Source organism: Talpa europaea (assembly GCF_964194135.1).
Source record: "Talpa europaea genome assembly, chromosome: 4".
NCBI lineage: Eukaryota > Metazoa > Chordata > Mammalia > Eulipotyphla > Talpidae > Talpa > Talpa europaea.
In genome coordinates this window covers 90,303,900-90,331,037 of record NC_140070.1, presented here as the reverse complement: position 1 = coordinate 90,331,037, position 27,138 = coordinate 90,303,900, and the positions used below count along the sequence as shown (strand labels likewise).

Here is a 27,138-nt window from a genome sequence, read left to right as displayed (position 1 = left end):
GGTTAAGGCAGATAGGGGGGGAATATTGTGTTCTTATCTAGTTGGAGGAAACCCTTGTAAGTTGACTTTGTTGTTGTTATGAGTTTGGTATTATTCAAGCTTTAGATAGTCGGAACTGAGGAGCATACATCTTTAACTCCTAATATTTCAAAAGCAGATCTAGAGTCCGCTTATGAACCTACTGTGTGTAAAGATTGAGAGTGCAAATCACTTGCTGTTGCAAAGTTGAATCTGGGACCCTTAGCTTTTTTTCTCACTGGTAGAGGAGGATGTAGTGGGTACAAGTTAACCTGTTTAGTTTTCTGTTGGGGAATAATTTTCATGACCAACTAACTTTTCTTTCTTTTTTTAATCTGCCTTTCAAAGAACTAAGGTTCCAGATGGCAAATTCTATGAATGGCAGAAATCCTGGTGGTCGAGGAGGAAACCCCCGAAAAGGGCGAATTTTGGGTATTATTGATGCAATTCAGGATGCAGTTGGACCCCCTAAGCAAGCAGCAGCAGATCGCAGGACTGTAGAGAAAACTTGGAAACTGATGGACAAAGTGGTAAGTTTTGTCTGACTATGCCTATTGGTAGCCCTATTCATCCAGATATATCATCCAGATTTACTTATAATATTAATTAATAATAATTATAGTTATGGCAACATTTTTTGAATTGCATATCTATTTTTCTTACATGCACTCTGTTTTGAAATGATGGATTAACAGCAAGATTTTTTAAAAAATTTAGAAAAAAAAATTTTAATTTTTTAAAAAATTAAAAAAAAATTTGTTCTGCTCTTTAAATTCAAAGTTCCTCTATATGACTCAGATATGCAAAGTTTCTACTGTTGACTGCTCTTTGTTGGTACATGGCCATAGAATAGTTTGGAAATGTTTGTCCTTTTTATATCAAGTGTCTTGCTGTTAGTAGCAAAAGAGTGCTTGCTAACAAGTAATCTGAGAAAAAGTCTGTTGGACCACCAACACAATTGCAGTGTATGATGCTGAAAATATTTACAGGGGAAAGAACAAGTTCTGTCCTTAAGTGAGAAAGCAGTAGTTGAAAGAGTTCCATTTTCATCTTTGAGACTTCATCTTCATTAAGAAACTTTTTGTTGTTAATGGTAGAGTTACAGTTTCTTTCATCTTCTGTTCCATTTTGAAACAGGAAACCTTTTCGATTGCACATTGTTTATTATGAAAGGAAAATTTATGATGGAGGTAGTGGAGCTGAGAGTATCAGAAACCTTTGTGGTTTCTGCATGTTGCTTTCATATGAACTGCAACTTCACAATTAGAAATCAAGCTGACTGAACAGAGAAGTCTGGGCAACCAGAATCTATTCCCAGGGTCTACTGAGGAAACCTATCTTACTAAGGAGAACTATGAAATTAGTATCATGGTGACATATGTAGTTAATGTGTGGTTTCCCCCTAGGGAAATGTTTGTAGCATATTATGGTTTTATTTCCTAGATATTTAGGGCTAATGAAGCTTTATTGATGCAGGGATCTTGACATCTTTATAACTGCAGGATTGGAGATTTAAGAAAAGTTCCTTATGTAGGGATATGTTAAAAAAAAAATCCATGAAATAATTTGGTAGTAGTTATCTTTACTTTACTTTACTTTGTAACTATGTGCAAATATTTGCCACAAAAAGTCACCCTCAGTGGTAATAGCAATGTAGGAAGGTGATAAGATTTATTTTCTTTTCACTTGTAATATGGAAAGTATAGAGAGATAGGTCAACTACTGTCATCCTCTGGTTGATGGTCTGGGGAAAGGCCTGCTACATGCAGAGACAGAATATATTTGCCAGGTAAATATCCTTACTTTTTGGCTTCAGTGTGACCTATTTAAGCTTCTGCCAGTTCATTCAAATTGTTATATTAAAGTACTCCAGACAAAATGATCTCATAGTGTCAGAAGATTGCAACTTGCTGCTTGAGGTCAGGTTTTGATTTTAGCATTGGATACTTAGGAATGAGGAATATGCAGTTAGGAAAATAGTAGCTATGTGGCAGACACAGTACAAGCTATCTTTGCTTTCTGAAGAGTATGTTCTTGAAGGTCACTCTCATTGCCTTTGTCATTAGTTGGGTGTAAAAGAAGCAATTGAAAGTTTTTCTCTGAGTTCTTCGTTATATGTATGGGCCACACATAGGCCAGATTCTACCTGGAACTGTTCTTTCCTCCCCAACCCCTTTCTTGAGTAGTCAGAATTTGTACATTTGTGAGTGAATGTTAGAATATCAAATGAAAAAGATTTATATAGGGAAGTGGTGAGCCATAGTTAATAAAATGTCATTCTTTTAGAAACATTAAAATATGTGTGCATAATTTTGGTCTGTAACAGATTATTAACATAAGTTTTATCTACTTTTAATTATTTCACCATGGGTTATGGTAAAATAAATGGTTATTGGTAAGTACATTTCTGCCATTGCTTATTTTATTAACTCTTTTGTGTGTTTGGGCTTAGCTTCTCCAGTGGAGAAACTTGACTCACAAGGATATCTATTATCTATAGTCTCTACTTAGTGGAATTTGGGTGCAGGTATTGGCAAGGGCGCGTTATAGGGCTTTCCTTATTTGTCTTCGTTATTTGTCAAGGATGAAAATTGTGTTCATTTATGAATTTATCTGTGATCTGAGGAAGGACATCACATAAAACATTATAGAAGAGTTCAGTATGTTTATTGCTGTTCTCACAATAATAAATATACACTGCTAATTACTAATTCTAAGTATATTTTATTTAATTCTGTAATGCAGAAACATCCCCCACATCTGTTTATCTTTTCTTCTTTGTCAGTGGTTAAGGAAGTGGTTCATAATATCAACATTGTCCTGGTGATTACATCAGGACTTTTATTATTAGTCCAAAAGTTAATCCCTTGACACATTACCTAACTGTTTTGTAAAATAACTGCAACAAAATGAGTTTAGCTTGTGAATAACAGAAAATAGTGACTTTGAAGTTTAACTAGTAGTTATACAAAGGACAGGGTTAAATGTTCAGTTACCTTTTTCCTTTATGAACAGTCTTCAACACAGTAGATATTAGAAATAAAAATAAGCTTCAATTTCAGAGTGTCTCAGCTACCTATAAGTAAAATAACTTACTTTACAGAGAATAAGATGTACTTTTGAGACCATAGAAGGAATATCTAGTAGCCTCCCCATTCCCTCACCTCTAGAATTTAAAACACTCAACTCAGATTCCAGTTTCAAGGAATGGGCTTTTAATACAAGGTCACTCAGAGTAAGAGAGAGTAAGTAATTGCTCAGTTGCATTCTTTGTCAGATGTAAAGTATTTTGTAACAGTACATCAACAGCACAGAGTTAGCATAGTGCATTTGTTGAGAAAGAGAATAGTAGCATATCCCAAAACATCCCATTAAGACATTTTTTCTGGCTCTTATGTCTGTGTAAGTCAATAGCCGACCTAAATCTTTTCAAGCCAGTGGTCGCCTATTTGATGCAGTGTCAGAACTGTTCCCCATGAATGTACAGCTTGATTCAAATATACCTGAAATGTGGAGTCTATTACAGAGATGAGGTTTCTTAATAAATTTTATTGAGGACCTGCTATGTTCTTGCTAAGTACATATTAACTGGGGATGCAAAGCTACACATGGTATAACTGTGCTCTTGAACTGTTAAGGAACAGCGTCTGAGCCAGGCATGCACATGGCTAATTGCCCTGTAATATGGAAAGGACTTAATACTGACTCACACAAAGTACAGGGAAAATACAGGGGCAGGGAAGTAGACAGCATACACTTTGTTTTACTGGCCACTGTCAGACAGTTGTCTGTCTCAATCCTGCTGGCCAATCCCTTTAGGAACAGTATTATTGTACTCTGGTTGGAAATGCTGAGGTGATAGTAAGGAAATGATTGCTAATCAGTATGGTAGGAATGATAATTTATTAATGCGAGGTTCCTGAGCATGGTTTTCACAAGCATCTTAGCCAGGTGATGGAAAATAGAAGAAACAATTTCCCTTCTAATAGATACTAAATGTACTTAGCATACATGGATGTTCAGGAAATTAAAAATAATTAACTGATGCTAAGGAATGGAGCAAATTGAGTACCTGCCTATGTTTTTGTCTTGCTGTCCTTGTCATTTACTTGAAATTACATTACTGAAAGAGTTTTAAAAGCATTTAAAAAGTGATGATGTCAAACAGCCCTTTCCTGTCTTTTCCCTTCAGTGCATTTAGTACGTTTGTGAAATCTGAAATATAATTCATTTTCGACCTTTAGAATATCCCTGTGACCATCATGTTTTTTCAAGTTTGTCTATTAAAAATGCTTGAATTATATGCATATATTTAAGGTAATATAAGTAAGTATTCTTTCCTAAGTGAATTTCTCACATCTCTGAATTCCTCATGTCTCTAGAGTGAAAACTTAGGATTCGTATGCCTGTTGTTTGTGTTTGTTGCTTTTCAGACTATCACGTTCCTTGTTTGTGTTTGTTGCTTTTCAGACTATCACGTTCCTTGCGACAGGAAATATTATTTGTTTGAATTTTTCTTCACATATTTCCTCTTCCTCATTCAAAGTTTCTCCATATTAGCAGAAACTTGGCTACTAGTGGACTTGGATAGGGAATGATAATTTTGTTTAGTACTGAGTTAGACTTTGAATTTGTGCTGAGGTAAATGTAGTGATCCCAAAGTTTGCTACTTGTCACTTCTCAGAAAAGTTTTTGATAAAAAGATTTAAAGGAGTGTTACCAAGAGTTACTCTGGTTTATCCTTTTGATATAAGGCATACATTTAACTGAAACCTTTATCAGTTAGTAATCTTTAACTCAGAGCATTTTTACTATTCGATTATTGTTTATTTTCAGTTGTATTTTTTTTCCCTAAATAACTGGGTTTACACTACTGTATGTGATTCAGAGCTGTAGGTTCACACCTCTTCAGATGATGTTAAAACCACACCACACACAACCACCGAGGCACCCATAGTCCTCTACCATCGACAACTTCCTTTCTTTCAAAGTTGGTTTATGCAGCATCTGTTGATTTCATCACCTATTTTTCAAATCCTAACTATGGAAAGATAGACTTTAATGATCATGCCATATGGTAGAATGTAGTAAGTTCTATATAGTATGAATGGATTGTGTAACATAGTATAGGTTGGAAGTGAATGTTCCTTGCTAGGGATGAAAAGTTGGTATATAATACAGCATGGTGGAGCTGCCATCCTGCTGCTCTTTGGAGGGTGTTTGGATTCCAGTGAGATGGAGGACAAATCAGGTCAAATGAATGCTAGGTAAAGGAAAACCGTTGCATAAAATAAGGTAAGTTAGAGAAATATAATAAGGCTTTGATTACTCTGTCATGGAACCTGGACTTTATTTATCAGATAGAGAATCACTGAAGTCCTTTGAGTAGAGTGAGGAAAAGTCAACACTATACTGTGATAGATTACTCTAGTGACACTAAAGCATGCATTAAAAGAAAAGAAACTTCAAGTTGGGACTAATGATCAAGAGGAATTAAAACAGATTAGGGAAGAAATAATAAAGAACTGAGCTCGAGAACTGACAGTAGGTATAGCAACTGTTTGTTAAAATGTGGGAGGCATTTTGAAGGAAAATATGCAGGTTTTGATGTCCCTGCAGAGACAGAGAATGAAAGGGAAGTGAAGTGAAAGTGACTCTTGAGGTTTTCAGCCTAGTTGACTCTGAGGGCAGTGATGCCCTTAATGAGATAAGAAACATAGGAAGGAAAAGAGGAAGCTTGACCATTGATGCATGATAAGCTTGTTTTTGGCAATGTTGAGTTTGACATGCCAGAGTGAAATCCATTTTGAAGACAGAAAATTGAATATGCAGTTCAAGAGAGACATTGCAAGTAGAGACATAAGTTTGGTAGTTATGCCCATAAAGATAGCATTTCAAGTTACGGAGTAGTAAGAAGATATAAAAACCAGTGTCCATGATGAGAATCAGAAAAAAACAGATATTGGAATTTTTGGTGTTGGGTAATGTAACTATGATTAGATGATGGTGAAGAAAAAGTAATCCTGTAAAGAACAGTGATGGAGAAGTAGGAAAAGAGGTGGAGCGTATTCTTTTACTGGATAGAGGCAGCTTCAAGAAGGGTAGTTTCAGGTTCTGAGAAAACTAAGTTCAAGCTCAAGTAGAGAAAAACCAAGCAGGATGAAAATTTAAGTTCCTGAATTTCCTGAGTAGAAGTTATTGTTGACCTTTCAGAGTGCTTTCATAAATGTAATGGGGCTAGATTAAAAAGAGTATGTGGATTATTTTGAAATTGTTCTAGAATTATGTGACAGCTAGTGAAAAGGAAGAAAGTTCTAATAGATAGCTTGAGGGTTTTATCAGAGCATAACTTGTGTGTATGTGTGAGTGCTGTAGGAGCACTTCATCAATTGAGTGTAGGAGGGTGGGGAGGGAGGGACTGAAGATAGGAGGAGGAGATTATTGATACTGTATAAACTTGGCTTACAATGAGGGAGGGAAAGGCTAAGAACAAATAGATGAATCAGTCTCCATAGATAACGGTATCCAATCAAGAGGGAAGTAAAGAAATATACAGAGAAGTTCTCAGGGAAATTTGTGAACTTAATGTTGAGTTGTTAGGAAGTGATTTAAGGCATAGTATTTGTAATGTTTAAACCATATTTTAAAATTGTGTAGAACACATAAAATACATTTTAATTACTTTTCTAGCAAGTTAGTGTGTAAATAAGTAAAAGTTGAATTGAAAATCAGTTCTCATCCTTTATACTAAGATCATCTTAAAACATGTTTTGACTTAAGTGGTGCCACAGTGCTATTTTATCTATTCATCTTGGGTATATATTCAAGGTTTTCTTTTTTAAAGGTATTTTTAAGTTTCTGGGTTTCTCCTAGTAAAGAAAGAAGCATTTTAAAATCTATCCAACAAAATTTTAGCACTTTGACATATTGATATTTAAATATCTTTAAGTTCGTGCAAACTGTCTTCCAATCACAATGCAAAAGTAGTTATTACATTATATGTTCTAGTTGTTAAAAAGATGGCACATAAGCTGAGTACTGAAGTTGCTGAGGTACTGATTCCACATGAGGAGTGCTGATCTGGACTTAACTATTTCCTACACAAAACTTTCCAGACTTTTTAAGGGTTTCAGGTAGTATGAAGAACTTTATGAGCTAAGAGAAGTCGTAATTATTAACCCCCAAAAGAGGCAGTATCATTTGTCTGATTTATTTAATCTCAACGTGAATATCTCAATTGTAAAATTACCTGTTATTTTTTCCCTCTCCTCCTATTACTCCTCCCCTTCATCAAATATTTATTGTGCATCAAATATTCTGTACAAGGTGATGGGACAGATAGATGAGCTAGTTATCATTCCACCCTCAATTATTTAATGGTGCTTCTTATATCAGTCTTCTAAAGGAACTTGCATTAAAAACCATAGAGGACTTGGTAGTACCCCACCTAAATTCTCCTATGACTAGTGTAGTATACTAGTATAGTATACTAGATTCATAACGGATTTTATATGCTAACCTTATGGTTTTGCCCAAGCATTCTGTGTAGCAGTCTTTTCATGTTTTATTTAATATAAAATTATAGAATATATGATATTTTATATATTTATATATTGTATGATTTTTATATTTCTTATATTTTGTACTGTATATGTTTTTTGCTTTTATAAACTTAGTGATGACTTGCTAAAGTGGAAAGAACCAAAAAAACTCCCAGATGCTTTTTATAATGACATATGTTTATGTAATTGCAATGAGGAACCTCATAACATTTAAATGAGGAAAAAGGAGAAGGGATTCTTTTAGGTTTTCCTTATATCTTTAAGGAAATGGTTATTTTCCACCTTGCATGTACATTACTTGATTTAATATATCTGAATGTCCCACGAAGTAAGGTATGTTTTGTAAGGACGGTCTCTGGTAATATAGGCACAATTGCTTACTGTTGATATTTCTATTTGTTTCAGTAGAATTTTTTTCATATTTTTCAGGGGCTGGTTTGAACCTTGTTTGCACAAAGTATGTTAGCTCACTTAATACCTCTTTATTACCTTTTGGCTAGAAATTCTATTAAAACACAGTCAGGATACTATTTAAATGCAACTATAATTTTTATAGTACTAGCAAATACCGTGTTTATATTTGTGCCTTTGCTTTGATATGGTCTGATATATATTTTATGTATATGATAGGTATATATTAATCATATATTTTTATGTATGTGAAACAATGCAGGTTTATATGGAGAGGTCTGCTTAAAATGTTTAAATATATGTAAACAAATACAACTGGCAATTGTTTATTGTTGAGAGAGTGATTGACTATCTCCATAGACTTAGTATCTCCAGCCCAGGCTTCTGAGCAGTAGACTCAGCTGGGTTCTATTTCTGTGTTTTAGTATTAACATGTCAAAAGGAGGGAGTTGGTCATGTTGATCTTCAATGTCCTCTCATCCCTTGAGTCAGTGACTTTATCAAAATTTTCAGCCTCATTCCAATATTAAATGCTTTGTCTAATAGTTAACAAGTGAAGAGTAACATTGCTTGTGAACCAGTCTTTTTATGTACCAGTTGGTGCCCTAAAAAGTTCATCATTATATAATGTGACTACAGATTTTTTTCTTTATGAGAGCTCTTCTGTGAGCTTTCTAGGGAGCAACTTAGTTATTTCTAGAAGAGGTCTAAGTCATTTGAATCTGAACTTGAACTTTGTGGTAAGCTTGATTTTTCTCCTTAATATAATGTTTTTAGAAAAGCAATTTTTCTTTCTCTGACTTTTTGCAGATCCTTGTACATAGCAGGCACTCAATAAATATTTATTGAATTGAATGAATTTGACCTGCTAAGAAGTCATAGTCCTGGTGTAGGGTTATTCATTTTCAGCAGGAGCTGTCATAAATCACAGACTGTAATACTAATCCAGCTGATGAACTGCAAACTCAGAGTACAGCATTGTATGTTGCTCTTTTCCTAATGCAATTTCAGAAAACTATGTGGACTGCAAGGGCCTTGATGAACTGACTGTGGCCTATTTCAAATCTGCTGCACTCTCACCTAAGGGCTTCCTGTGCTCCCTGCTCCTTTGCAATGACAGATTCGCTCTTCTCTTTGTATACCCCTTTGCCTGGAATATTCCTTTTGCAAGCATAGGTATGCATTTCTTGACACTCCCATGTAGATGTGAGTGAGCTGCTGCTTTTCGCTTCTAGCACTTTGTAAATATCTCCATTAGAGACTTAAATTTTCCTGTAATTCCTTTTTAAAGTCACCAGTCTTTTTCACTGGAAAACTCCTGGAGGACAGGTCTGTGATTTATTCCTTCCTGTGTTCCCTAGGGCCTGAAACAATGCCTGACTCAAATGTTTGTAAAATTAACAAATGGGTCCTGAATTTCATGTAGATTTGCAAGTGGAATAAAATAAAAATGTAAATGAGTTTAGCTAGGGATTATTAATTATATGCCTAATTCTAATTAAATTGTGATATAGTCAGAAAGCAGATCAGCCTAAGATCCAGAAGATGCAGGCTTTTGTGTTGGATTAATGATTTTTTAATAGTCCCTTAATCTTTGTAGTGCTTAGTTTCTTTATCTGAAAATGAATGGATTGAACAGGATCTTTACTAAGATCCCTTAGAGCAAGAATTACATTGCTCCTAAGTTAATTATAGAGAACTAGGTCTCTTCTGCCAGCCACCTTGAGGGAGGAAGTATGTTCTAGTCATCTGTAATTTCCTTGGCACTAAACTCAGTACCTGGAATATATAGTTATGCTCAGTACCTGGAATATATAGTTATGCATACAGTTTTACCAAATAAAGCAATGAATTCTAAAGAGAATAACAGTTAAATAAAGGAAATGAGAAAGAGGTCTGATGGAGAGTAGTAAACTAAAACTCTATAACACTTAAAATATCTATAAAAGAATAGTTACTTAGAATGTCTGCAAACGTGAAAATGTCTGAATACCTACAAGAAAATTTTTATCAGTTAAAAAATTCAGCAGTGGAGAAATTAAATTTGAAACTACCTATTCCCCTAACTATAGGTTAGTAATATATCAGTCTGTGACAGGTTGTACCAAGTTTTATGTTGCTGAAATTAAACTGTCTGCTGTAGAATGTTGGTGGTAGTAGTTTTGAAATTTGTGTATCTACTCATAATACTATGTCTTAGTGTTAAGAATTGAAAACAATCCTATTTCAGCCAAGATTTGTTCCGTGATTGGTATATTTGTGATTTAGTCACTCGTTAGGCTGGATTTAGCCTCTCTGATTATATGCAGGTGTCAGGCCTTATAGCTTTGTAAAGATATGGCATTATTTAATAAATTAGATACTATCTTCCCTTTCCAATTTTTTTAGTGGATATAAATAATATTCGTAGATTTAAACTATGCCTATATTTTTGGCTTATGGAACTGAAACTAGTATAGTTCGATTGTGAAAATAAGGCAGTAATATAATCATACTATGTATAAAAAGAATATATAAAGTATTATAGAGTCATTCAACCAATCCACCTGTTTATCCATTTCTTAGTTACGTAGTATGTGCTAGATAATTCGGTTTTAGGCACTTTATGCAAAGACGAAGAGGAAAGGATAATGCCCTCAGTTAATGTGAAAAATCGGTTGTCTTCATTGAGGGGGTCATGCTTGAGAGTGAATCAGATTTTTTTCCCCCCACAAAAATGTGACATGGTTATTTCTTAAAGAAAGCAAGTGAGATAGTATTTATTCATTTTTTGTTTCCATGATTTATTGTGTTTGTGATTCTTGAAATTATTGTTCAACTGTTTCCTATTTGGCTTAAACACTTTTATGAGTACCTGGAATGGATCCATGTTTTATAGAACTCATAATTTATAAAATTTGGAGGGATACTTTTAAAGAAAAAAATATATAAAAATAAAAAATTGGGTAGTCAGTGAATTTTTTTTTTCTGGATAAAAGTTGTAAGAAATTATACATTTTTAAAACTTACAGGTTTAAACACAGCAGAGAACTATTCCAGTGGTAATATAGTTTATAATTTGATTCTCTTCCATTGCCCCTGCATATTTTCAGCCCTTGGTAGCACTGGACCCATTCAGATTATCAGATTTGAACTGGTTTTGTTTTTTTGCTCCCATGTTGAGCTAGTCAGTACTATGCATAGTTTTTCCTGAAGCTGTTCTTTTATCATGACTGCTGACTATAATTTTACAGTTTACAGAAATGACTGCTCATCTCACGTGTACCTTCCACTAAAGCCAAACTAAATGTATCTCTAACTCAAAGTACCATTAGCCAGCTTCCAGAAATGTATAAGGCAACCCTACTGCCTCCTGACGGGGAGGTTAAGTTTATCCAAAAGAGAATCATACTGGAAAAATACAGTACCCATAACCAAGTTTGTTTGAAATTTCTTCACAGAGAGCATACTAGGGCCCTAGGAGAGGGGCCAAATACTTGGGAGACCCTTAGGTTTATGCTTCTCTAGCTTCTGATTAGCTCATTTGTCAGCTGCTTTTTCTAAAGGTGCTATGACTTTAAACTGCATATTCTTATGCAGTTTGTATGTTTAATTGGAGGGTTTCTTGTGCCCTTGTTTGTGGGATAAAAATGAGATAGGTTGATTTACTTTTGATTCATTACATGAACATGTAGAAGTGAATATAGTAGTTGGATTACTACTTTTGCTTGTTAGCAGAAGGTATTTTCAGTTCTGCAAGCAGTCCTGACCACCCCAGTGGCCAGGTGGCACCTGATGGAATGACTGAACCGTTATGTAACACATGTTTATGGGCCTGGGAGACAATCTGGGGAGGTGGAAAAGACTTGTTCTGACCTGACACCCATTTACTGCTTAATCACTTGGTTATTAAAATTGTACCTCTTTGTTTCATTCTCCTTAGGGTTCAGGAACAATAGACCAAAACATTATTTAAAAATCTATGAAAGAACTTTAGCTGGGAGTTCAATGTAGTAAAATATACCTAAAAGTGAGACATTGGTTGCCAGCAGAAGAGGCCTATTTCCTCATTTTTATTTTAAAAGAGACTATTAGTGGTATACAGTAATTAGCACAATAGCTTTCTATTATGCTTGAAAAATGGCCATTGTACAAGAAAGGATGAAATCTGAAGAGTTTTTTTATATAGAAAAAGCTGAATGGGAAGAGGAGAAAATGTATAATTCTGTATTAAATATAGCTACTTACCAATTCTTTGTAGATTGGAGGTAGTAATTTCAATATAAAACTTTTATTATGGAAATGAAATATTACATACTGGGATATATTTTTCATTTTTCTATGAGTTATGTTTCATATGAAATGTTTCGTTTTTATTTTTGTTTTTTTTTAGGTCAGACTGTGCCAAAATCCAAAACTTCAGTTGAAAAATAGCCCACCATATATACTTGATATTTTACCTGACACATATCAGCACTTGCGACTAATTTTGAGCAAATATGATGACAACCAGAAACTTGCCCAACTCAGTGAAAATGAATATTTTAAAATCTACATTGATAGTTTAATGAAAAAGTCAAAACGGGCAATAAGACTCTTTAAAGAAGGAAAGGAGAGGATGTATGAAGAACAGTCACAGGACAGGTAAGAATATTCCAGATTTTATTTTTTAATGTTAAAATCGTCAGTGTTGCTTTTTGCTTCACAACACATACGTTGTTTTGGTAGAAGTGTCATGCAGTTGTGTATTTGTTTTTCACATTATTTAAGTATTCACATTAACTTAAGTAGTTTTACATAAGTTTATTAATGATAATAACTAGGTCATGAGACAGTGTTTTTGCTTTTTTTTAATATACTTTATTTTTTAGAGCAGTTTTCAGTTTACAGAAAAATTACTCAGAAAGTACACAGTTCCCATATACTTTCCTGGCCTGCCTCCCACACAGTATCTCTTATTATTAAAATCTTGGGTAGTGTGGTACATTTGTTGCAATTGATGACCTATTATTGATATAGTATTGTTACCAAAGTTCATACTTTATATTAGGATGTACTCTTTGTGCAGCACAAATCTATTGGATTTGATAAATGTGTGTTGTCATCCTATACCATTACAGTATAATATAGAATAGTTTCCCTGCTCTAAAATGTCCCGCGCACCACCTATTCATTGCCTCTCCCGCCACTACCCTGAACCCCTGGCAATCAGCTAGCATAGTATTGTCTCAATAGTTTTGCTTTCTTCAGAGTGTCATGTAGTTGAAATAATACAGTATATGGCTTTTTCATTGGCTTCTTTCAGTTAACAATATACATTTCAGTTTTCCTCATGTCTTTTCATAGCTTGATAACTCACCTCTTTTTATCGTTAAATAATGCTTTATTACATGAACATACCACAGTTTATCCCTCCATTCACCTAATGAAGGCCATTTTGGTTGCTTCCAAATTTATGTATAAAGCTGCTGTAAATATTTGTAGGTTTTTATGTGGACATAAGCTTTCAGTTCATTTGAGTAACACTGTGGGAGCATGATTGCTGAATCTAATGGTATACCTATGTTTAGTTAGAAACTCCAAAACTATTTTCCAAAGTGATTGCATCATTTTGCCTTTTCTCCAGCAATGAGAGTTCCTGTTTCTCTCTTGTGCTCCACTAGCATTTGATATTGGAGTATCTTCAAGACACAGTCTTTGTTTCATGGTTGGTGTTATAGATGTTTGTGAGAGATAGAGCCTCAAATTACATACTTTGACTCGAAACTGGGAAATTGAACAGAGTTGACAAAGACTAAAGTTATATCAACTGAATCTTCTTTTATCACTAGGTTTCTTGACTTCAAAATTCCGCCATAAGATGTGTTGTTTGGATATTTCAGTATTAAATTTCATGGTTGATCTTGAAAATAAAAGAATTTTTGCATTAATGGGGCATTTTAAATATACCTGGAATATGTATTGATAGTTTTAGTCTAGATTTCCAACTTAAAATATAAAATATCTTAGCATTGCTAAGTGAATTTTGGCTTAAGATACATAACGTCTCTGAATTTTAGATTTATGTATAGGAAAACCTTTAAGAAACCTCTAATGTGGCTTTTGGTATGGAAAAACTAGCCTCATTTAGTCTAATGACATAGGGTTTCATTATCGAAAAATCTTTTACCTAGGTGTGTAGACTCTGAAGTTGTCTGTAAATACTGGTCAAACAAATACCTAGAGTGAGTAAAATCATCAAATTAAACATAGGATGCCTCCTTACCAAATGTAAAATGGCACAAATGTTTACTTATTTATAATTTTCTGTCTAATTAATGATGAATCCTAAAAGGCATAGCCATCTAACCAATTATGTAACTGTGGGCGCATTATTTTTTGGACCAGTTTATCTTGAAGATGGTAATCTTCCAGTTTTTCTTTAAAACTCTTAAGACTTTCCAAGAATAACAAGGTGAGTTTGAATTGCCTCAAGGATCAGAAGTAGAATAGAATAAGAACATAGATCTTACAGATCTAAAGGTATACAATGATATTCTTGACTTCATTACAGAAGTTTATTTCCTGCAAAGTAATCCATTAAATTTTACATTTTAGGGTATTTGGAGCATAAGGAGGCATGTAGCTTGTAGATCCAGGAGTTTGAGTGGTTACACTGCTTTTCAGAGATGTAGTAATACAGTGTGGTAAACTTGTATTCCACTTTTACACCTTCTGTAGAAACCTGAGGCAACTTCTAACTTAGTAGATGTTTTATAATTACGACTTCATTTATAAATGTTGGTATTTTGGGCTTTTATGTGGAAACATATTATGGGGGCCTCTGTAATTTTTGATGGTTGTGTGTAGATTTTATAGATGATGGTAGATTGAGTAATGCTGACTGATGATGTTGATTCGACTCTGTGAATTCTAAGTGTCAGAATAAGTTCAGTCATACTCCAGAATTCAACCCTAAGACAAAATTTATTAATTCCTGCACTACTGTGGCATATTTCTACTTGAATTTTACTGTTATTCATGTTTTATTCATTATCTGGTAGTGTTCTGTGATCAGCTATGTTTTTGTAAAACTTTGATGCTCGTCTCCTCATAGTTCATAACAAAGGGCCATTCTTGTTACACTATAACAGGTATAGATTTTTGATTTATGGGTGTTTTTGGATAGAAATATATAGTATTACTCTATGTATATTAATAATATATATTTTATTTATTACATATTATTAATATATACATATGTATGTAATGTTATATATTGAGTACACATCTAGGTTCCCTTAGGATTCCAAATGCATTGAGGCCAAAGTTCCAAAGCAGAGCTCTGGAACATTTTGCTCTGTGGACTATAAAAGAAACTTCTTAGAAGTTCTCATGGTTATTTGGCAACAGAGTATTTTGTTTAGTAAAATGATCCTCATTTTTAAATGTATGACACACTGATTATTGGGGTATTGTAAGTTCTATGGACACTGTTTGATTCTTCAAATAATATCACTAGGGACATCAATTTTATTAAGTTAGAGATGAAGGTCAGTAATAGCAGACTCTGTAATTTAAAATTCATCAACAAAATCAGCATTGTTCCAAGTAATTCTGTACTTTATCGAAGAAGATATGCTGGGTGAATCACAATGTTTATGTTAATGTCCCTTTTATTTAAAAAATAAAATTCTTTGTAGATTTACTTGTTAGTGTAGGGGCAAATAGGAGAAATTCAGGTCTAAATTTTGAAGGAGCTATTTTAATTGATCACTAGAATATGAGTTCATTTAAATGTGATTAAGTATAATAAATAGAATGTGATTAAGTATAACAAATAGAAGAATACATATAGCAATGTGTAGAAGGTGAAGGATGGAATTGCAGTTACATTTATTTGCTATTGAAATAGATATTAAGAGCATAGTGCAAGCCTCTTATTTTGAGCATGGGTGGAATAATAATTTGTTGTAAGAATAAAGCTGCATGCCTCGCCTGACTTTCTGTAAACTGCATCTTTCTCTTGTCACTTTTCCTATGGTCTTTTATTTTTTCCCCTACAAACAATTAAATTTCATACTGAGTTGGTGTTTCTCCAGCTGAGTGTCCAACCATCTGAGCTGGTATTTCTGGGAAAAATAATTCTGTGATTTCTGGCACACATAGTTTTCCTGTGTATTATGGAGTGGGGGTTGGGTATCACGAAGAGAAGGGAAAGTTTTTAGTTTTAGTTACCAGAGAAGAGGAGAAACTATATCGTACTGCTCAAAAGTTTTAGTGGCAAATGTCAAAATGGATGGAATGATGGTTATCACTAGCATTCTGATAGGAAATGCCATTTTTCAGTAATTTAAATGGCAGTTTCATCAGTGAGTCTTTTTCATAACAAAGTTCACTTTTCCATATAAAAAGTTATGTTAATAACCTACTCTGGAGGCCTGGTATCGGACACTGTTTTTTAGGATACCCAGAGATGATGGCCTGAGGGTATTCAGACTTTCTGTATTTCGAACTGCTTCAGTGAACCAGAATGCTACAACCAGTTTTTCCCTCCCACACTCTGGTTTACAATTACTGAAACAAAACCAGAAGTCAGCTGAGGTGGAAAAAGACCTTTTCATTTGATAACCTATCTGCAAAGAAAATAAACCTTATAAATAATTCATACCAGAGAGTAATGCATAGATGTTGTCTTATTATTAATGTCATCTCAAAGCCCCTAACCATTTTTTCTGCACTGTGTTGCAGAAAAAAAGAAATGCTATTTCCCATAACTTGTAGAATAATATTCATTCCAATTAAGATGTTCTTTCTGCCATTTGCAGCAACCTGGATGGACCTAGAAGGTAGTATGCTAAGTAAAATAAGTCAGATGGAGAAAGATAAACACTACATGATTTCACTCATGTGGTACATAGAGCAACAAAACAAATGAATGAACTAAATAAAACCCAAATACAAACTTTAAACTGTAAGACCAAATAAGAGCTTGCCAGAAGGGAAGGGACGTGAGTAAATCTGGCACAAGGGTCAAATATATGGAGAAGTATAGAATTGGATTTTTAGTGGTAGACTTCTGTGGTACACACAACTCTTGCTTTAATAATGATGTACACCTGAAACTTGGATAATGTTATATAGTACAGTGTTACTTTGGTTAAAAAGTAGAAAAATAAAAATTAGTCATAGAAGATTTTAGCTTTTAATTCATACCCTTTAGGAATTCTAGGCAGAGATCTAGTTCTCCAGTGACCATTTGGCTGAACAAAGAATATATAACCTGCTATATTAATAAAGTCCCTTTCTCACAAAAGGACTATAAATCACTGTGCTTGCTGCTTTTGTCTGTGTTGTACTTTATGAGATTGTATTCTAAGAACATTTGGAACTGATATGTTAAAGATACACGGCTAAGTTAAGAGTTGAATCAGAAATATCAGCTCTAACAATAAGACCAATAACAAAACATGAAGCTGAGCAAACCTCGCTTTCCTCATGATGTCACTGCATTGGCCAAAGAGTAATGTCCTATTAATTTAGATATTCAAATTTGTGCAAATACAGATTTGAGTTGATTGCATAGTCACTAAAGTATCTTTGAAATTCCTCGCGGTTATTCAGTTTAGCCATGTACAGTGACTCATCTTTATGTAAAAATTGGGCTTTCTGTAGTAGTTTTAATTATGACTGAACCTCATGGGTTAATGGTCTTGTTTTAATGCCACTTCAGGCTTCATATTTTCTCACAGGCAGCTCTGTACATTGTGAGAAGAAAATAAGGAAAGAGTTCTGGTGAACTGAGTACAGGAATCTTAATGTCTGATGCTATTTCTGCTCCAAGTGTTCTTTGTACCCTTGTTTGGTTTCTGACTCTATTTATGTTTTTTCAGTCTTTAGATTATTTTCTAGATAGTCAGTCACAATATTTTTTTGGCTCAGACATTACAGCGTCATAAAAACAAAGATTTTGCTTGTTTCTGACTAAACGTAACTATTGCTAAATCAATCTATTAAATAATTTTTCGAATCTAGTAGTACTTTATAGTAAAAATACTAGTTTTGGCATTCCTGTAGTCCATTTACAAGAAAATTTATCTTAAAGAAGTTTTATTTTTCTTTTATAGAAAATTTATACAGTGCTTAATGTATCCCATTTATTCCATGAAGTACCTTCTGTTTAATGAAACAGGAGAGGGAATAGTTTATATCTTTGAAACTAATTTTATTCAACAATTAATTAGTCTATTGCTCTTTTTATTTACTAATGGTAAAATTGCGATTATTTTGTATTTCATGAGGATGAGGGGCAGGTTGTCATTAGAAAGTATACTTCAAAATTAGTAAAAATAGGTTACTGATCTTTTCTAACGCACATATTTTAGTATAAAACATACTCAGTTCCTATTTAGTTTTTTGCTGTATTTGTCTGCATTCTAGGCATTCTTTTTCAATGGAAGACTAAGGTATTAAAAGATTAACTTAATGTTTTGAAATGATAATGTTTAACTTGGACTCAGGGGACAAGTAGTAGTCATTCCTTTTAAGTAGAAGTATGTCTGCCAGGTAGGAAATAGAATTTTCTTTAAAAAATTTGAACATGTCCTTGAAATTGACTTATCATAAATGAACAAAATTTCACAACATTTCTTAGACTTGATAAGAATGCTTTCATTCATATTTAAACACTTCAGTATTGTAATACACATTTTTAAAATTTGGAAGTAAAGAGGCTTAGTTCTTCAGCACACTATGAAAGTAGAGACCACAAGAAAGTTATTTAGACAAATGTTTTCTGAGTTAAACAAAGGGAGTCTGTTAGAGTGGGCAGGTGAGAGCTTGCAGAATATCTGCTCAGTACCTTGTGGCTAACTACATGCAAGCTGCTTTGCTAGCTAATAGAAAGTATTTTTTTGTTGATTTTCATGTAAGTAAAAAGTGAAAGGGATTTCTCCCCCAATCTACTCTTTGGGATACATTTTCAAAATACCAGCAAAACAAATTACTGAGATATAGTTTAAAATTAAACATGTTTTCTGTAATAGTAAATAAAATATTCACATTTAACCTATTTATTTGCTTATTTTCTTTTCCTGCCCTGTGAGTATACCATTTACCCCTAACTTCTACTTTATTAAGCTATTAAACATTTTATTGCATTCTTGCCAAGTCAAATTATATATTATACACACGGTATTTTGATTTTAAGATTGGGGAATTTTTTTCTTGCCGTTTGGAGTTTATTAAATGTTTACAAATTCCTGAGAGTGATAACTTGTAAGATAGTAAGCAAACTTATAAGACTCAAGTGAACTTGGCTTTATGGTTGAATACCTTTTATGTTTTTCAGTCTTAAGGCAGCTTATTAAAATTTATGTTTTCCTTTCAGTAAATATCTGGTGACATTCAAATTTGATAATTAAAATTCAGAAGCACTCAAGAAAGAATGCCTGTTTTTAGTTTCATAATAACAATACTCCCACAAAGAAGGTTGATGAATGATGTCTTTCAAGTGGCAGATTTGTTATTTAGTTAAAGAAAGCTCCTTTGGCAGTTTCTTACAAAACTAAATTGAAGTCTGTTTATAAAACAGACAAGCTGCAGTGATAATCCTATAGCCTGAGGAATGCTTGAAAAGCTAGTCCAAGAAGAGGCACTTTTTTTCCCTGTGATTTAACAAAGAAGTGGAGTTTTTGGGAACCCAGTTCCAGCACTAATTGGGTTGACATAAAATAGACATCATGATCGGAGTATCTTGAAATATAGTGCCTCAGAATTATTCATTTTTCTAAATCCTTTTTAGTATTAATCTTTTGAGTTTTTTTTTAAGCTCATTATTAGTAGAGCATGAGTCTTATATAAGTTTGCATTTATATAATCAGTGGTTTTTAGAGGTGCCCATTATAGCAGTAAAGTAATTCCATCCTTAACTTGGTGTATAAGGAATTCCTCTAGGTTCTCAAATAATGCCATCTGGTCAAAGTCACTATCATTTTTCCTCATCAATATCGTAATGAAACAACATTGATGTCTGTGACACTATTCAAGTTATTACATTATAATTTTTTTACATATGCAAAATTGCATTTTACAAAATAACATTTTGTTAAATATGCAGAGGTCATTACAAAAGGAACTTTTTGTACATTCAAAGAATGAAGAGAGATTGAGGTTGTCAGTCTTGTTTGGTAGTTAGAACTGTAACAGGGTTTTCAACTGAAAGATAATTATAATTTCTTATTGAAAAATATTACATCTCATATCTGGCTATGTGATCATGAAATCACAGATTTGTGACTATCAATTTCCTAGTGCTGCCTTAACAAAGCACAACAAACAGAGTGGCTTAAGCAACAATTTACATTGTTTGAGTTGATTTTCTCACAATTCTGAGGCCCAAAAGCCTGAAATCAATGTGTCCTCATGGCTGCACTCCTTCCAAACTCTCTAAGACATGATTCTTTCATGATATCCTCAGCTCCTGGCAGTCCTAGACATTCCTTGGGTTGTGCAATGACTTTAATCTGTGACTATCTTCACACAGTGATCTCTGCATATATATCCAAATTACCCTCTTATAAGAGCAGGGGTTATATGGGATCAGTTGTATTGCTTAGCCTAATGACCCAATCTTAACTTGGCTACTCTTGAAAAGGCCCTATTTCCAAATAAGCTCACACTTGCAGTTACGATCGACATGAAGATTTCAACCTATAGCAGTGGCCAAATATAGCAGTGTAAAATGTATACTAAGAAGGGAAAGAAATTTAAAATGCATTAGAGTAGGTGTCATCAAAGTGTAAAAAGTTTTGCTTTATGGAAGATAATGCCAAACAAAATAAAATGATTTTTTTCCGGAGTATATAGTGCAAATAATTTTTGTAGTTTTTCAGATTTGTGATGAAAAGCATGGTGAATTAATAAATTTTATTTATGTTGAAAAATTTGGCAAATTCAGCTTGCGTCAATAATATTTTCAGACATAAAGATATGTGAATTTATAAGTACTTCATTATAATATAAAAACACCTTACTGAACTCAGTGAATAAAGTGCTCTCTCTCTTTAGAAATTAACACAATATATTTAATTTAAGTCCTAATATTGTTAGCCTCAATGATCCCTTAATTAAGAATCCCTGTTTTATTCTTTTATTTTGTGATAAACTCTGGAGTATTAATTAAAATAGTTAATTGTGGCTTACATCATCATCATTAAATCTGTTTACTGTATTGCAAATTTAAAAAAAGATGTGGGAGGTATTTTCTGTGTTAGTGGCATGAGGTTAAACTCCACATTCACTTTGTATATTTAGCATTAAGGCATAAAGTATTATTGTAAGTATAATTTCAAATTAAGATTTTAGGAAATCAATTCAGGGATTTCAGTTTAAAAAACAGTAAATAATTGTTTCTAAAATGGCATGTTGAGTTGTTTAAACCAGGTCTTGGCAAACTGTACAGTTTGATAGTAAATATTTTAGGTTTTGCCACATAGACTCTGGCAATTATTCCACTCCCTCTTTATAACAGAAAAGCAGACATAGATAGTAAGTATGAATTGGCAAGGCTGTGTTTTTATAAAACTTTATTTACAAAAACACGTTACATTAAATTTGGCCTGTGGACCATATAGTTTGCCAATACTTGGCTTACAGTATTAATTTAATTTCCGTGCAGTTAAAATTAATTTTTCTTAATCAACATGGACTGAATATATATATATATATATATATATATATATATATATATATATATATATTTCCTGCTAGTAGATTTCCTGCTAGAGCTCTCAATTTTTTAATGTTGAAAGACAGAGGAATGGCCTTTTATCATAGCACAAAAAGCTGTCCTGCAAACCTTCTGCCCCACGTGTTCCCCACCAGAAGATTTTTCGTACATCATTTTAAGACACTGAATATGCAACATCCAGAAAAATAATGAAAACCTTTTAATTTTTTTCTATTTTTATTAGCTTTCTAGGAGAAAAGTATTTAAAAATGAAAGCAGGAATAAATAGCCTAAGAAATTTCATCTAAACTCATCCTTTAAAGGAGAAAACAGTTCTGTTTTCTGTTTCAACTGAGAGATTCCTCATTCTTTTTTAAACTTCAAATACTTATGCTTAGACTCAAATATTTAAAACCAAATTATTGGTTTTTAGTACGTAAGAAGCATTGAAATTATGGACCATAAGAATTATATTATTTATCTTTATTATAAATGTCTGTTACCTCAGTGATGTGTGGTACTATCCAATTCCACCTTCTGTCTGGAGAAGCTAAAGGGATGGGAGACCCCATACTTGACAGCAAGTGAATATTCACGTGTGATGTGATATCTAAATGATGTCTCACTACCAGTTGGCCTATGTGAGCCTGCAACTATTGGCATCCAGAGGGTATCAGCATTATAAAGGCTTTTAAAGTTTGTTTCAAGAGGATGGGTGTGAACAATTAGCACATTTTATGCTTGTGAAAATGAGGTGTTTTTTCATCTTCATTGAACATGTATTAATATTGCATGTCAGATGGTCAGCAAAAGCTGCTTTTTTTAAGAGACACAATGTTTATTGGTTAAATTCAGGAAATTCAAAGCTTCATTTCTCAAGTCTGTGTGTGTGTGTGTGTGTGTGTGTGTGTGTGTGTGAGAGAGAGAGAGAGAGAGAGGGGTGTAATGTCTAATTTTTTAAGCTTTTAATTTGTGTAGATGAGCACAGTTAACTTTTTTTTCTTTAAAGGAAAATAGGAAAGCTTCATTAGATTTTTTTTCTGAGCTATGTTAATGAAAAAATGTTAGATCATTTTGAGGTTGCTACAGACACTTCAATGTTTGGTCTAAAGTTATTTAGAGGGTATATTGATGTACAATGATTGTACAGCAGTGGAACTGTCAAGTTTATTCTTTTCCAGAAATTTCAGAACACTTTAATTTTATTAAAAAATTCTCTATTTTTGGTCAGTAATGGGTAATATATAGATTCAAGTCCTGCCAATCAGCAAATTTCTCCTTATCAATTGTTTTGAACCTTTTCCTATATAATTCTATTTCTACTTTGTTTTCCTTGTAATTGGATATGTAAAAATTGTTTTCATATACAACTGATATCTTAGAGTTGGTCATTTTTCTCAGTGTCTTTTGCTGCTAGATCAGTATTTGGTTTATGGGCTGCCAGATTATGGGCTGCAGTTTATGGGCCAGATTCAGCCTCACTTCTTTCTGTAAATATCAATAAAATTTCAATGGCACATAGATATCCTTATTCCTTGCCTACAGTGGCAGAAGTAAGTAGTTTCCACCAAAATTGAAAATTTTTATTTTCTGGAACTTTGTGAAAAAGTTTACTGACCCCCCTCCTCCATTGATATAATCTTCAATGGTGATTTTAGAAATGTGGCATTTTTAAGGTAGCCAATGATTGAGAGCTGAAAGCTCTAGTAGACCCCCATCTCCTATCTTGTGTCAGTTTTCTGATGTAGAATTTTGAAGTGTAACAAATTGAAACATTTTTGTATTTTTTTGACACAAAATATGTCTCTAGTATCTTCAGCAGTCATCTCATCTAGTGGTTTCCCTACCTACCATGGACAGATGATGCAGTATAATCCTCTAGAATGATTAAGTACATTTCCTCTAATACCTCTGTCTTTACCAGTTGAGATCTCAGTATTCACATTTTTAAAAAGTGACTTAGCTATTTCTATCATCCTGCTTTCTCTTCGAATCCCCATGAGTTATCATCCCCTTTTTATATATCCAGTTACCAGGGATGGCACAGGTAGGACTAGAATCCTGACTCTGTTAAGAACTCTTCACTTTATTATGAAGCTTTCTTCATCACCATTGTAGGGATTCTCTCCCAGTTGTAAGTCATGTTCAAGGATCCCCAAGAAAGATAAGTTTCTTTAAGCCTCTGAATGAATTTTGCTGGAAAAGAAAATTGAAATTCTCTTCTTACAGTATCCTTAGGATTTACCTTGGAGTGTCAGTACATTATCCTACCATTTTACCTTATCTTCCTATTTCCTCTATTTATCAAACCCTCTTTCTTGTTATTGATGCAACAGCAGCTCCCACTTCACCCCATTCCATATTATTTTAGCATTTTCTGATCACTCTAGCCAAAAAGTCTTTTTCCTCAGACTGTTGTATTTATCAAGACCGTCCATGTGGCACTTTACTATATATAGTATACACACACACACAGATTTTTACATATACACCAAATATATATGTGTGTGTGTATATATATAGTCAAATATTGCTCTTATAAAAACGGTGTTAAGGCACATCATTTAAACTGTCTTGTAAGTCTTTAAAGGCAAAAATGACTTCTTGGTATATATATATTTATCTCCCACAGTATTCAGAGCAGTGTTTCATAGTAGGCAAATATTCAGAAAATATGACTGTTTCTCTAGAATTACTGTAGGATTGCGTGAAAATACTGATTTACTCCTTGATTAGCGCTACTGGGGTCTGCAAACAGAACAAAGTAAAAAATGTTACATTGCAAAGTATCTAGTGAAGGTAACCAAAGACTAGCTTTCAGAATTAGAAGATAAACTGATTATTAACTTCTCCAAGTTTGGCATATATAGCTTTGATTTTAGATGGGGAAAAAAAGGTCCATAAACAGTTCGATTATTATTCATTGTAGAGTAATCATAGTTTAGAACAATTCTTATTTCTTTGCATGTACAGTATCTTCACTCTGCTAATTTTTTTTTGGATAAAGTTAGTGCTACCATTTGGAAGCGCTTCCTTAATGGAGTGTCTTTGTAGCTATACTTAGCCCTTATAAGATAAATCCCTGGAAACCCACAAGCTTTACCTTTTTCCCTGGTCCTATGAACTACAATGGGGATGAGCATATTTCACGACTTTCCTATTAATGTATTAGTTCTCTTCTGAGCTCTTGTGAGTGTTTTCACTTCCTCTTCTTCTTATTTTAACGTTTCTTCAAAGACTGTTTTTGTTTCTGTGTTATGTTGTATTTATGACTGAATACTCAGAACTTTTCAGCAACTGGGGAATCCTCTCAAAAATCTATGCTTTCGACATGAATAGTCAGTCCAGTTTCATTTGGTATGTGTTATCGACAGAGGTGCTTCATCCTCTGTACAGCTTTTTGTGTGTACACGGTCATTCTGTCATTCCATGCCTCTTTAGGGAGTGCATACATATACGCACGCAAATTAAAGGATCTTTTGGTAATGGCTTGTATTCTTACGATGCAGTTTTCTGAAACAAATAAAGATTCTCAAACTTTTACCAGCTCGGTCTGGTGAAACATTAATTGTGTGGTGCAGGCTAGAATCGGACATTTATTATTGAACTTGCAGTATATTTAACATTGTGTTTTAGAGATGCACTGAAACATACAATGTTATATAGTGCAGTGACATGTCAAAAAATGTCTTAAAGTCAAATCACATTAGTTTTTAGATTTTAGCTAAGTTGTCATCTCTTTTAAAAAGAAAAGTGGGGTAGTTGGAGCTAATATTCTTTACATATAGGCAGCTTTTTTTTGGCATAAACATATCAACTGTAAGGGACAATTTGAAAAGCAGAGAGGGCTTCTAAAGAAAGGAGTTGCTGTTCTTTTATGTCAACCATGCAGACTTAGAAACAGACTTTAAAGGAAAACAGAGGCATGTGTGTTCTCACTGTGTATTATTGTTGCGCCCCCTCACATAGCTGCTAGGATTTGTCAGCAGTTTGTTTTGACTCACTATACTGGGCTGGGGGTGGTTTTGTGTGTTTTTACAAGTTCACTAGCGTGGGATGTCAGTATCTCAACTTTACCATTTTCATTGGCCATGATCCATCCAGATCTCAGGCTATATTTTAGTACCGAAATTTGTCCTAAAATATTTGGCCAATAATTTTGTTCCTTGTGTAAGTCCAGAGGTCAAAACCTGACCCTTAGAATATTACTCTCTTTTTGCTTCAATAACCTCTGTGATATGTTTTTCCCACACTAATTTGGGAACCTCCTTGAGTTATCCATTGCAATTTATATTGTTAGTTAATTTTACATAATAATAATTGAAATTTAGGCCCTCCCCAGTGGCGCAGTGGGTTGAACCCTGCCCTGTGAAGCTGTCCGAATCCCCTGCAGCATGGGTTCGATTCCCGGCTAGCCAGGCAGAAACCCACATGGCGCGGCAGACCTCTCCTCTCTCACCTGCTGCTCCCCTCTGCAGTGTCTTCGGCCCATCTGCCTGTTCTGCTCCCCGCTCTATCTCTGGAGAATTCTCTCACCCTACCACGCCTCTGACTGTATCCCAGTTTTTGTGTAAGTAAATAAATCTTTAAAAAAATGATTGAAATTTATTTATTAGAATGAGATCGGGGGCACTCTGAAATCTACATTTCACATGAGATAGTTTTTGACAGAGATAACCTCCACAGATTGTTTTGACGAGGGATGACAATGTCTTGGGCAGCTCTGTCTGGTAGAGAAGAGTAGGCTTGTGGACTTGATTGATTTTTCTGATTGCAGAAGCCATTAACACAGAGAAGGTAACCTAGACTGATCTGCCTGGTCCTTCTTCTGTTTCCTAAGAGAAATCATGGTCCCAGTTCATCTTTGACTTAGCATCCAGGGTGGAAAGTAACCTTAGTAGATGACACATGAAAGTCAAAATATTGTTTTCCCTTTAGTCACTCAAGATAAATGTTACATTTTTAAAGATCAGTGCAGATGTATTGCATCCCTGGTAACTTGTCTATTATGCAAATGCTCATTATTTACTTCCTATTTCTATACATGTGACATCATTCCAACAGCAAGTTACATTATTTTATGCAGTTGTTGTAAACTGTCATTTATGTGGGATTAAAATAATTAGAATTCTTTTTAGCATTTTCAGTATTTCAAAATTTAAGAGAGACAGATGACAAGTAAACAGGTGAGAACAGGACTTTATTTACTGTATTACAGTCTCAACATACTGTAAAGAATTTTAATTAGATGTTATTTAGGAAGTTTCCATTTCACTGCAGTATACCAAGTAGGTTAATATATCAGTAATCTTCATATGGTTGAAAATTCGTCTCAAGGTAGTAGCTTATATAAGAGTAAAAATTTTTACTGGGTCTACTTAATTTTAAATATAACTACTTCAAATTCCTAGTTGAAATTCAGAACCAAGTTGGTTTAATTATTTATAGTTTCTTTCTGAT

General features: G+C 33.8%; 1 protein-coding gene across 6 annotated transcripts in view; it reads left to right on the top strand.

Annotated features, from left to right (window-relative positions):
• Positions 1-368: 368 nt before the first annotated feature.
• The window catches only part of CBLB (Cbl proto-oncogene B), a gene marked incomplete at both ends in the record, with an annotated part of 185,156 nt that continues 158,386 nt past the window's right edge, over positions 369-27,138 (top strand). For 4 of the 6 annotated variants that reach the window (XM_084231636.1, XM_084231634.1, XM_084231635.1 and 1 more), the window contains 2 exons: positions 381-548; positions 12,364-12,614. In XM_084231636.1, coding sequence (XP_084087762.1) covers positions 381-548; positions 12,364-12,614 — 419 coding nt within the window. Of the gene's footprint in view, positions 549-12,363; positions 12,615-27,138 lie in introns of all 6 variants that reach the window. The other 2 variants (XM_084231638.1, XM_084231637.1) reach the window with 1 other exon arrangement.